A 13,150-nucleotide genomic window follows, 5' to 3' on the forward strand; every position below is an offset into this window, starting at 1 on the left:
ACACTGCCTGACTGAAGATCGTCCAGGCTGATTCCCACAGAGAACACTGCCTGACTGAAGATCGCCCCGGATTCCCACAGAGAACACTGCCTGACTGAAGATCGTCCAGGCTGATTCCGATAGAGAACACTGCCTGACTGAAGATCGTCCAGGCTGATTCCCACAGAGAACACTGCCTGACTGAAGATCGTCCAGGCTGATTCCCACAGAGAACACTGCCTGACTGAAGATCGTCCAGGCTGATTCCCACAGAGAACACTGCCTGACTGAAGATCGTCCAGGCTGATTCCCACAGAGAACACTGCCTGACTGAAGATCGTTCAGGCTGATTCCCACAGAGAACACTGCCTGACTGAAGATCGTCCAGGCTGATTCCCACAGAGAACACTGCCTGACTGAAGATCGTCCAGGCTGATTCCCACAGAGAACACTGCCTGACTGAAGATCGTCCAGGCTGATTCCCACAGAGAACACTGCCTGACTGAAGATCGTCCAGGCTGATTCCCACAGACGGGATGGCAGCAGGCGGGATCACACACTGAAACATCCGTCATTCCAGCTCCAAATGAACACACAACACATTTTATTTTATTCTTTTCATTTTATTATAAAAAAAAAAAAAGGGAAACCAACATCCTATGAAAATAAAAATAATTTCCGAAGTATCCAAAGGACAACATATGGACGTACATATTTATACATAATCATAAAGCCACTGAAGTGGAACAACCTCCACCTCCACCCAACCCATGATTCCCTCCCAATCTGCACATGACCAATCACAGATAAACCCCCCCTCCCAATCTGCACATTACCAATCACAGATAAACCCCCCTCCCAATCTGCACATTACCAATCACAGATAAACCCCCCCTCCCAATCTGCACATCACCAATCACAGATAAGCCCCCCTCCCAATCTGCACATCACCAAACACTTACCAAAGAAAGAAGAAAGAAAACCGGTTTAGCTGGGCCCCACATTAAGACCGAGAGGAAATCAAAACGGGAAAAACTTTCTCCAGCAGTTTGAAAAACAATTCTTCACATTTTTCTTTGAGGATTCCAGACAGTGCGCTGGAGAAGGGCGTCAGTATCGTCCTGCAGAGGAGAAACGGAAGCACTTTCAGAAACCAGACTGATTTACCCCAGAGCTGCCCTAAAGCACAGCGTCTCCATCACTGAGCTGCCCTAAAGCACAGCGTCTCCATCACTGAGCTGCCCTAAAGCACAGCGTCTCCATCACTGAGCTGCCCTAAAGCACAGCGTCTCCATCACTGAGCTGCCCTAAAGCACAGCGTCTCCATCACTGAGCTGCCCTAAAGCACAGCGAGCTCAGCCAAACAGTGTGTAAATGGGGTGTAAGCAGTGCGTAAATGGGGTGTAAGCAGTGCGTAAATGTGGTGTAAATGGGGTGTAGGCAGGGTGAAAATGGGGTGTAAATGGGGTGTAGGCAGTGTGTAAATGGGGTGTAGGCAGTGTGTAAATGGGGTGTAAATGGGGTGTAGGCAGGGTGTAAATGGGGTGTAGGCAGTGTGTAAATGGGGTGTAAATGGGGTGTAGGCAGTGTGTAAATGGGGTGTAAATGGGGTGTAGGCAGGGTGTAAATGGGGTGTAAATGGGGTGTAGGCAGGGTGTAAATGGGGTGTAAATGGGGTGTAGGCAGTGTGTAAATGGGGTGTAAATGGGGTGTAGGCAGGGTGTAAATGGGGTGTAAATGGGGTGTAGGCAGGGTGTAAATGGGGTGTAGGCAGGGTGTAAATGGTGTAGGCAGGGTGTAAATGGGGTGTAGGCAGTGTGTAAATGGGGTGTAGGCAGTGTGTAAATGGGGTGTAGGCAGTGCGTAAATGGGGTGTGAGTAGGGTGTAAATGGGGTGTAAATGGGGTGTAGGCAGGGTGTAAATGGGGTGTAGGCAGGGTGAAAATGGGGTGTAAATGGGGTGTAGGCAGTGTGTAAATGGGGTGTAGGCAGTGTGTAAATGGGGTGTAAATGGGGTGTAGGCAGGGTGTAAATGGGGTGTAGGCAGTGTGTAAATGGGGTGTAAATGGGGTGTAGGCAGTGTGTAAATGGGGTGTAAATGGGGTGTAGGCAGGGTGTAAATGGGGTGTAAATGGGGTGTAGGCAGGGTGTAAATGGGGTGTAGGCAGGGTGTAAATGGTGTAGGCAGGGTGTAAATGGGGTGTAGGCAGTGTGTAAATGGGGTGTAGGCAGTGTGTAAATGGGGTGTAGGCAGTGCGTAAATGGGGTGTGAGTAGGGTGTAAATGGGGTGTAAATGGGGTGTAGGCAGGGTGTAAATGGGGTGTAGGCAGGGTGTAAATGGGGTGTAGGCAGGGTGTAAATGGGGTGTAAATGGGGTGTTGGCAGGGTGTAAATGGGTGTAGGCAGGGTGTAAATGGGGGGTAGGCAGGGTGTAAATGGGGTGTAGGCAGGGTGTAAATGGGGTGTAGGCAGGGTGTAAATGGGGTGTAGGCAGGGTGTAAATGGGGTGTAGGCAGGGTGTAAATGGGGTGTAGGCAGGGTGTAAATGGGGTGTAAATGGGGTGTAAATGGGGCAGTCGGGGTACTCACGGGGGCTGTAGGAGCGGGAGCGGGATCTGTACCGGCTGTAGTACGGGGATGGAGAACGCCTCCGACTGGAAGAGAGAGAGGGAGGGAGGGAGAGAGAGAGAGAGAGAGGGAGGGAGGGAGGGAGGGAGGGAGGGGGGGGGAGGGAGGGAGGGAGGGGGGGAGAGAGAGGGAGGGAGGGAGGGAGGGGGGGAGGGAGGGAGGGGGGGAGAGAGGGAGGGAGGGAGGAAAGGAGGGGGAGAGAGAGTTGTGCGTTACACTCCTGCGCTGGTTTCTGATTGGTTTACACCACTGTGGGGCACAGGTGCGTTGGCCTCTGTGACTCACCTGTACCTGTAGTCGTACTCATCATAACGCTCGTAACGCTCGTAGCCTCGATCACCTCGATCTCCCCGATCTCCTCGATCTCCTCGATCACCTCGATCTCCCCGATCTCCTCGATCACCTCGATCTCCCCGATCTCCTCGATCACCTCGATCACCTCTGTCATAGTACGAGTCCCGCCTCCGACCCCCACTACTGCTGCCACCACCACCCCCACCCCCCCCACTGCCATTACTGCAGAGAGAGAGAGAGAGAGAGAGAGAGAGAGAGAGAGAGAGAGAGAGAGAGAGAGAGAGAGAGAGAATACAACTTGGCTGAATATCTGACTGTCTGAAGCAGAGATGACTCCTTACTAAGTACAGACTCAGTGACCACAACCTAGCCAATGAAAAAGGAACATTACATTATTGGCATTTGGCAGACACTCCTATCCAGAGCGACGTACAGTTGATTAGACTAAGCAGGAGACAATCCTCCCCTGGAGCAATGTAGGGTTAAGGGCCTTGCTCAAGGGCCCAACGGCTGTCCGGATCTTATTGTGGCTGCACCGGGATTAGAACCACCGACCTTGCGGGTCCCAGTCATTTACCTTAACCACTACGCTACAGGCCGCCCTAGACATAAAAAGTCCTGGCTACCAAAAGAACAGAGGATATGTGGTCACTGTACGACAGGTGAGGTTGAAACGGAGGTGCACTTCCTTCTAAAATGTGAAAAATACAAAAATATTAGAGAAGAATATTAATTTAAAAAACATATCCCAACTTTCTCCATCTAGAAGAGAAACCAACTGCCAATAAGTCTTGGGGGAGGGAACAACTGCACATATTGCAGTAAAATATTTGTCTGAATGTCACATACTCAGAGACGTGAGTGACAAAACATACAATTCACACACACACACACACATTGACATAGAATTTACCTGTTATAAAAACTGTTATTAGATTATTAGCTTGTTATTAGTATGTTAGAACAATTTGTATCTAATTATCTATATATATATATAATTATTATTGTGTTAATTATCCTGTTTTTATATGTAATAATATTACTGTGTTATTTTCCTCTGTTTAACATGTTCCTTGCCATGCTTTGGCAATACAAATGCAAATTTGAATTTGAGAGAGAGACAGGGAGGGAGGGAGAGAGTGAAAGAGAGGGAGAGTGAACGAGAGGGAGAGAGTGAACGAGAGGGAGAGAGTGAACGAGAGGGAGAGAGTGAAAGAGAGGGAGAGAGTGAACGAGAGGGAGAGAGTGAAAGAGAGTGAAAGAGAGGGAGAGAGTGAAAGAGAGGGAGAGAGTGAACGAGAGGGAGAGAGAGGGGGAGAGTGATATCCGCACGCACAGACACTCTCACAGACACTCAGACTCACTGTGTGGGCCGGCCCATGTAGATGCCAGGCGTGGGGGTGTGTGGGCGCTTGGTGATGGAGTAATCCACCCGGATACGCCTCCCGTCCAATTCCATCCCATTGGCCCCCTCCATCGCCTGGGAAACGGGTGACATCAGCACTCAATCCCACAATGCACTGCACACCACACAGTGGCACAGCCCCTCCAGCTGGGATCCACATTCTCGTGTGAAAAACAGCCCAACCCGGCAGCAAAGGGTAGTAAGAATAAGCTTCTCCATTGGGCGTATAGGTCATCTAATGTCTTTTAAACAACCAATCAGAGGGGCTCACGCTGTTGTGGTTATGGTCACCACAGAGCCGTGGTTATGGTTATGGTCACAGAGCCGTGGTTATGGTTATGGTCACCACAGAGCCGTGGTTATGGTTATGGTCACAGAGCCGTGGTTATGGTTATGGTCACAGAGCCGTGGTTATGGTTATGGTCACAGTGCCGTGGTTATGGTCACAGAGCCGTGGTTATGGTCACAGTGCCGTGGTTATGGTCACAGTGCCGTGGTTATGGTCACAGTGCCGTGGTTATGGTTATGGTCACAGTGCCGTGGTTATGGTTATGGTCACAGAGCCGTGGTTATGGTCACAGTGCCGTGGTTATGGTCACAGAGCCGTGGTTATGGTCACAGTGCCGTGGTTATGGTTATGGTCACAGAGCCGTGGTTATGGTCACAGAGCCGTGGTTATGGTTATGGTCACAGAGCCGTGGTTATGGTCACAGTGCCGTGGTTATGGTCACAGAGCCGTGGTTATGGTCACAGTGCCGTGGTTATGGTTATGGTCACAGAGCCGTGGTTATGGTCACAGTGCCGTGGTTATGGTCACAGTGCCGTGGTTATGGTCACAGTGCCGTGGTTATGGTCACAGTGCCGTGGTTATGGTCACAGTGCCGTGGTTATGGTTATGGTCACAGTGCCGTGGTTATGGTCACAGTGCCGTGGTTATGGTCACAGAGCCGTGGTTATGGTCACAGTGCCGTGGTTATGGTTATGGTCACAGTGCCGTGGTTATGGTTATGGTCACAGAGCCGTGGTTATGGTTATGGTCACAGAGCCGTGGTTATGGTCACAGTGCCGTGGTTATGGTCACAGTGCCGTGGTTATGGTCACAGTGCCGTGGTTATGGTTATGGTCACAGTGCCGTGGTTATGGTTATGGTCACAGTGCCGTGGTTATGGTTATGGTCACAGAGCCGTGGTTATGGTTATGGTCACAGAGCCGTGGTTATGGTCACAGTGCCGTGGTTATGGTCACAGTGCCGTGGTTATGGTCACAGAGCCGTGGTTATGGTCACAGTGCCGTGGTTATGGTTATGGTCACAGTGCCGTGGTTATGGTCACAGTGCCGTGGTTATGGTCACAGAGCCGTGGTTATGGTCACAGTGCCGTGGTTATGGTTATGGTCACAGTGCCGTGGTTATGGTTATGGTCACAGAGCCGTGGTTATGGTCACAGTGCCGTGGTTATGGTCACAGAGCCGTGGTTATGGTCACAGTGCCGTGGTTATGGTTATGGTCACAGAGCCGTGGTTATGGTTATGGTCACAGAGCCGTGGTTATGGTCACAGTGCCGTGGTTATGGTCACAGTGCCGTGGTTATGGTCACAGAGCCGTGGTTATGGTCACAGTGCCGTGGTTATGGTCACAGTGCCGTGGTTATGGTTATGGTCACAGTGCCGTGGTTATGGTCACAGTGCCGTGGTTATGGTCACAGAGCCGTGGTTATGGTCACAGTGCCGTGGTTATGGTTATGGTCACAGTGCCGTGGTTATGGTCACAGTGCCGTGGTTATGGTCACAGAGCCGTGGTTATGGTCACAGTGCCGTGGTTATGGTTATGGTCACAGTGCCGTGGTTATGGTTATGGTCACAGAGCCGTGGTTATGGTCACAGTGCCGTGGTTATGGTCACAGAGCCGTGGTTATGGTCACAGTGCCGTGGTTATGGTCACAGTGCCGTGGTTATGGTTATGGTCACAGAGCCGTGGTTATGGTCACAGTGCCGTGGTTATGGTTATGGTCACAGTGCCGTGGTTATGGTTATGGTCACAGTGCCGTGGTTATGGTCACAGAGCCGTGGTTATGGTTATGGTCACAGAGCCGTGGTTATGGTTATGGTCACAGAGCCGTGGTTATGGTTATGGTCACAGTGCCGTGGTTATGGTCACAGTGCCGTGGTTATGGTCACAGTGCCGTGGTTATGGTCACAGTGCCGTGGTTATGGTCACAGTGCCGTGGTTATGGTTATGGTCACAGTGCCGTGGTTATGGTTATGGTCACAGTGCCGTGGTTATGGTTATGGTCACAGTGCCGTGGTTATTGTCACAGTGCCGTGGTTATGGTCACAGTGCCGTGGTTATGGTCACAGAGCCGTGGTTATGGTCACAGAGCCGTGGTTATGGTCACAGTGCCGTGGTTATGGTCACAGTGCCGTGGTTATGGTTATGGTCACAGTGCCGTGGTTATGGTCACAGTGCCGTGGTTATGGTCACAGAGCCGTGGTTATGGTTATGGTCACAGTGCCGTGGTTATGGTCACAGTGCCGTGGTTATGGTCACAGTGCCGTGGTTATGGTCACAGAGCCGTGGTTATGGTTATGGTCACAGAGCCGTGGTTATGGTTATGGTCACAGTGCCGTGGTTATGGTCACAGAGCCGTGGTTATGGTTATGGTCACAGTGCCGTGGTTATGGTCACAGTGCCGTGGTTATGGTTATGGTCACAGTGCCGTGGTTATGGTCACAGTGCCGTGGTTATGGTTATGGTCACAGTGCCGTGGTTATGGTTATGGTCACAGTGCCGTGGTTATGGTCACAGAGCCGTGGTTATGGTTATGGTCACAGAGCCGTGGTTATGGTCACAGTGCCGTGGTTATGGTTATGGTCACAGAGCCGTGGTTATGGTTATGGTCACAGTGCCGTGGTTATGGTCACAGTGCCGTGGTTATGGTCACAGTGCCGTGGTTATGGTCACAGTGCCGTGGTTATGGTTATGGTCACAGAGCCGTGGTTATGGTTATGGTCACAGTGCCGTGGTTATGGTCACAGTGCCGTGGTTATGGTCACAGTGCCGTGGTTATGGTCACAGTGCCGTGGTTATGGTTATGGTCACAGTGCCGTGGTTATGGTTATGGTCACAGAGCCGTGGTTATGGTTATGGTCACAGTGCCGTGGTTATGGTCACAGAGCCGTGGTTATGGTTATGGTCACAGTGCCGTGGTTATGGTCACAGTGCCGTGGTTATGGTTATGGTCACAGAGCCGTGGTTATGGTTATGGTCACAGTGCCGTGGTTATGGTCACAGTGCCGTGGTTATGGTTATGGTCACAGTGCCGTGGTTATGGTCACAGTGCCGTGGTTATGGTTATGGTCACAGTGCCGTGGTTATGGTTATGGTCACAGAGCCGTGGTTATGGTTATGGTCACAGAGCCGTGGTTATGGTTATGGTCACAGAGCCGTGGTTATGGTCACAGTGCCGTGGTTATGGTTATGGTCACAGAGCCGTGGTTATGGTCACAGTGCCGTGGTTATGGTCACAGTGCCGTGGTTATGGTCACAGTGCCGTGGTTATGGTTATGGTCACAGTGCCGTGGTTATGGTTATGGTCACAGAGCCGTGGTTATGGTCACAGTGCCGTGGTTATGGTCACAGTGCCGTGGTTATGGTCACAGTGCCGTGGTTATGGTTATGGTCACAGAGCCGTGGTTATGGTCACAGTGCCGTGGTTATGGTTATGGTCACAGTGCCGTGGTTATGGTCACAGAGCCGTGGTTATGGTCACAGTGCCGTGGTTATGGTCACAGTGCCGTGGTTATGGTCACAGTGCCGTGGTTATGGTCTCTGAAACAGTAGGGTGGGTTGCCATAGGGTTGCACACAGAAGCTAAAGATTCCACACTGCCATCTGGTGGCCACATGACACCTGGAAAATCACACACACACACACACACACACACACACACACACACACACACACACACACACACACACACACACACACACACACACACACACACACACACACACACACACACACACACACACACACACACACACACACACACACACACACACACACACACACACACCTCCTTGGCGTGGTCGATGCGGTGGAAGTAGACGAAGGCGAAGCCGCGGGACCGGCCGGTGCGCTGGTCGTACACCACGCTGACCCCCGCCAGGGAGCCGTAGCGGGAGAACACCTCGCGCAGGTCCCGCTCCGTGGTGTACAGGCTCAGCCCGAACACGCCCAGGCACGTGCTGGGGTCCGGGTTCACCTGGAAACAAGCCCAGCACTGACCAATCAGCACGCAGCTCAGGACAAGCGCTGAACAATCAATTCACTGCTGAGATAATGGTGTGTGTGTGTGCAGGTGTGTGTGTGTGTGTGGGCAGGTGTGTGTGTGTGTGTGCAGGTGTGTGTGCAGGTGTGAGTGTGTGTGCAGGTGTGTGTGTGCAGGTGTGTGTGGGCAGGTGTGTGTGGGCAGGTGTGTGTGTGTGTGTGTGCAGGTGTGTGTGTGTGTGCAGGTGCAGGTGTGTGTGTGCAGGTGTGTGTGGGCGTACCCTGGCTTCACCATGACCGTTGGTTTCTTTTTTCACGTCATGGCTGAATCTGTTCTGTTGGTACAAACAGGGAAGGGAGGGGTTAAAGGCACATCAGAACACACACCCCGCTCCCCACACACACACACACACACACACACACACACACACACACACACACACACACACACACACACACACACACACACACACACACACACACACACACACACACCTCCACTGAGGGGGCGGGGCTAAAGGCCCTGCAGGGGGGGTGCTGAGGGGGCGGGGCTAAAGGCCCTGCAGGGGGGGGGGGTGCTGAGGGGGCGGGGCTAAAGGCCCTGCAGGGGGGGTGCTGAGGGGGCGGGGCTAAAGGCCCTGCAGGGGGGGTGCTGAGGGGGCGGGGCTAAAGGCCCTGCAGGGGGGGTGCTGAGGGGGCGGGGCTAAAGGCCCTGCAGGGGGGGTGCTGAGGGGGCGGGGCTAAAGGCCCTGCAGGGGGGGGGGTGCTGAGGGGGCGGGGCTAAAGGCCCTGCAGGGGGGGTGCTGAGGGGGCGGGGCTAAAGGCCCTGCAGGGGGGGTGCTGAGGGGGCGGGGCTAAAGGCCCTGCAGGGGGGGGGGGTGCTGAGGGGGCGGGGCTAAAGGCCCTGCAGGGGGGGGGGTGCTGAGGGGGCGGGGCTAAAGGCCCTGCAGGGGGGGGTGCTGAGGGGGCGGGGCTAAAGGCCCTGCAGGGGGGGGGTGCTGAGGGGGCGGGGCTAAAGGCCCTGCAGGGGGGGGGGGGGGTGCTAAAGGCCCTGCGGGGGGGGGGGGCTGAGGGGCCGGGGCTGAAGGCCCTGCAGGGGGGGGTGCTGAGGGGGGGGCTCACCCTGCTGTCGCTGTGCTGGGGGGGGGAGGTGCGGTTGTTTTCCGGGCTGGAGGAGCGTGAGCGCGACTTCTTCCTCTGGGAACGGGAACGACTGTACCGCCTATGGGAACGCCGCCCAGACTGGGACCTAGACAGAGGGAGAGAGAGAGAGAGAGAGAGAGAAACTGATTGAGCTGGTGAGAAAGCCATCATTACAATACCTAAAGATCCTGGCTCTACACACATACCCATACTCTCTGCAGTGCACTAAATACACACACTGCACTAAATCGCTTTATTAACTTTGCTTACAGGGACAACGCACATTGGTAAACATGTCTGTGGATGGTCTCACCGGGACTTGGAGCGGGACCCGGAGCGGGACCCGGAGCGGGAGCCGGAGCGGGAGCCGGAGCGCTGGGAGGCGGATGGACTGGGTGACGCCGACCCGCTCTCAGACGGCGCGTGGGCGGGGCTGCCGCCGCCCGATTTGGACGGAGAGCGTGACTCCTAGTGTTACAGGAGCGTGTGAAAAACAACCCAACTCCGCGGCAAAAACACACCTCTACCACCTACAAACACGCCACACGCGTGTGTGCGCTGCAGAGGAACGGGTTAGACACTCAGCATCACCCCTCTACTGCTTAAAATTGGTATTAATAAATCACAAAAAATCAACTACATGAAACAATTCCCTGGAATATAACATGTCCCATCGCTACAGGTACATGCATGTTTAGACTACAGAGAGAGTTACAGACACTAGGAGCATAAACCATACATTTACTTAGCCTAGGACACACTCATTCTTCCAGATTCTGTTAACGCTACTTCTCTCAGGCTGTTCTACGGTTCTTCGTTTCTTTTCTTTTTTCTTCCGTTCGTTTTTTCCCGCTTTTTCGTTTTTCGTATCCAGGCATTCGTTCTTCCCCCCATTGAAACCATCTCGTGTTTGTGTGTTTGTTCGGTTTTAAACGCGCGAGCTTCTATCTGAGCATTCTTCCGTCCTCTGCATTTTATGTTCTGATCTGTAAAGCGCCTTTTCATTAGCCTTCTTTAATCTTGAACATTCTTCCACATTCTTGGATAAAACTCTTCAATTCCTTCACGACCAATAACCTTAACGAAAAAAGAACATTCAGTACAATTAAGGACATGAATTTTGGAAAATGAAAGGAAAACTGTTGTGTACTTCTAAATATAACAAAAGGTGCGTTACTGTTCAGGAGGACAACAGATGTACTAAATAAATGATCGGCAGCCTAGTCCAGCACCAGTGCATACACTGCACGGAGAACATGACCCCGCCCCCCCAATCAAAGAAACAGTAGAATCTGTTTTATTTGTACTTATTTTAAAGAAATATCCGTCTTCAAACGAAATTAAACAATAAGAGCAATCTGTAAAACAGAAAGGCTAAAAGTTGAAAAGGCAAAGTCACAAGAAAACAAAATCGAAATGTCCAGAGTTTGACGATGCATTCGCTCCGCAGGGACGCTAGGACGCGCTTTTCCAAGAGAAACTGAACGGCCTACCAAAGCGCCCCCCACGACAAACACACCCGAGGCCTAATATATTATAATAACAAAAATATTGTGACAGTATTTTATAAACAGGACAGGAAGACAAAACGCACCCTTTCTAGTTTAGTTTGATTGTGTACTGAGGGCAGGGAATTGAACATGTCTAATGTTACTGTAACGTTACTTTACAGGTGTAACTATCGAGGTGAGTTTAGCTTTACAAAAGATTTTATTTATTTATTTATGACTTCACGTACAATTATTAGGCAGAGCCGGTAATTATGTAGCCTCCATCTGACGTTAATTCCCATCAGTTGCCTCTCAGTTGGGTTTTGGGGAAGTAAATTAGCCTCGAATATTTTACAGTAACGTTACCAGTAACACAAAGGCAATGCGATGAGCTAAGTTACCTGCTGTCTCACTAGCCGAATACGCTATCGTTGTCAAGCTACCTACATCCCCCCAAAAAGACCAAGCAAATATATTGGCTAGCTAGCTAACTAGCCGTTTGGACAAATCGAACAAATATAATACAGCAACGTAGTTTTGTTGCAGCTGCTAATGTTACTGATTCGCAGCTAAGCTAGCTATTGTACGGTGCGTTTCCCATATTTAGCGGTTTGTCTCAGCGTCAGTTGGCTGGGACAGCTGAATGCGCTGACCCGCGTTGTGGCCTTGCTATTTACGCATTTACAAGGCAAACAAAGATAATCAGCCAACGTTAGCTATGAACTGCGTAACTGAATTTGTCGCATTAGCAGCTATTTGCTGTGTAAATAGCCCTGCTGTACTATAATCCGCGTGGAGACATGTCACTGCCTTTTAGATTAGCCGCGGTAGAGAGTCAGAACAGCGAAAGAAAAAAAGACAAGATAAAACTGAAAGAAAGCAAATGCGTCTACGCAACTATAATACTTACACGTCCTCCAAAGTTGCCGTCCTCAGTATCACTCATTTTCGTAAAGGGTTAACGTACAGTAGTTATCAAATAAATTATTTGTAAAGGTAGACGTTTAGAAGTTTGTTTTCGAAATGTAGCTTCCTGGCTAACTTCCCACTTCTAACAGCCTGTTACGGTTCTCAATAATGGCGGCGATGTTCCTGTTCCTTCCTGTTATTAACTGCGCGGGGGCGGGGCAGAGACGAGCTGACGTCAATGAGGCAAATTAAACCACACCCACCGTCTTCTTCCCATAATCCATAGCTCAAGGACCAAAAACCAAAACTCGACTAAAGATAAACCCATGTTGAATATGTTGCATTCAAACGAGAATGATTTCTCAATATTCAAATGTTACATTGACAGCTCCAGTTTTTTGGGGTTTGTAAAGTTTGGCATTCCCAACATTATGCACACTTAGCAAGCACTTTATTACATATTTATTAGACATACTTTTTCAGACTTATTGGTCTTCTGCTGCTGTAGCATATCTATTTAGAGGTTTTATGTGTTGTGTGTTCAGGGATGATGCTCTTCTGCACACCACTGTTGTAATGTGTGGTTATTTGTGTTACTGCCACCTTCCTGTCAGCTTCGACCAGTCTGGCCCTTCTCCACTGACCTCTCCCAGAAACAATGTGTTTCTGCCCAGAACTGCTGCTGACTGGATGGTTTTTGTTTTTCACACCATTCTCTGAAAACTGTAGAGACTGTTGCGTGCGAAAACCCCAGGAGATCAGCAGTTTCTGAGATACTTAAACCACCCTGTCTGGCACCAACAATCATTCCACATTCAAAGTCACTTAGATCACATTTCTTCCCCATTCTGACATTTGGTCTGAAAAACAGCTGAAACTCTTGACCATGTCTGAATGCTTTTATGCATTTAGTTGTCGCCACATCATTGGCTGATTAAATATATGGATTAATAAGTGCAGGACTATATAACACACTGTGTGTGCAGGGCACTCACGTGGCAAACTGAACCAAATAGCCTATAATCACACACAAA

General features: G+C 50.9%; 1 protein-coding gene across 1 annotated transcript; it reads right to left on the bottom strand.

The window, feature by feature from the left end:
* Window positions 1–836: 836 nt before the first annotated feature.
* On the bottom strand, window positions 837–12,328 carry tra2a (transformer 2 alpha homolog). Its single transcript, XM_061253912.1, has 9 exons — window positions 12,118–12,328; window positions 10,031–10,185; window positions 9,697–9,823; window positions 8,856–8,909; window positions 8,381–8,569; window positions 4,267–4,382; window positions 2,894–3,124; window positions 2,570–2,634; window positions 837–1,100 (listed from the first exon to the last, which is right to left on the bottom strand). Exons 1-9 carry the CDS (start codon window positions 12,151–12,153, stop codon window positions 1,090–1,092), a joined length of 984 nt encoding a protein of 327 aa, XP_061109896.1. The 5' UTR covers window positions 12,154–12,328; the 3' UTR covers window positions 837–1,089.
* Window positions 12,329–13,150: the final 822 nt, after the last annotated feature.

This window comes from Conger conger, chromosome 9, assembly GCF_963514075.1.
Source record: "Conger conger chromosome 9, fConCon1.1, whole genome shotgun sequence".
NCBI classification, from domain to species: domain Eukaryota; kingdom Metazoa; phylum Chordata; class Actinopteri; order Anguilliformes; family Congridae; genus Conger; species Conger conger.

Coding starts and splice junctions, on each gene's coding strand:
- tra2a (XM_061253912.1), bottom strand. CDS start 12,153: ATGAGTGATACTGAGGACGGCAACTTTGGAGGACGT. Junction 10,186..12,117: donor ACGGCAACTTTGGAGGACGT/GTAAGTATTATA, acceptor CTGTAACACTAG/GAGTCACGCTCTCCGTCCAA. Junction 8,570..8,855: donor ACGGTCATGGTGAAGCCAGG/GTACGCCCACAC, acceptor GCTTGTTTCCAG/GTGAACCCGGACCCCAGCAC.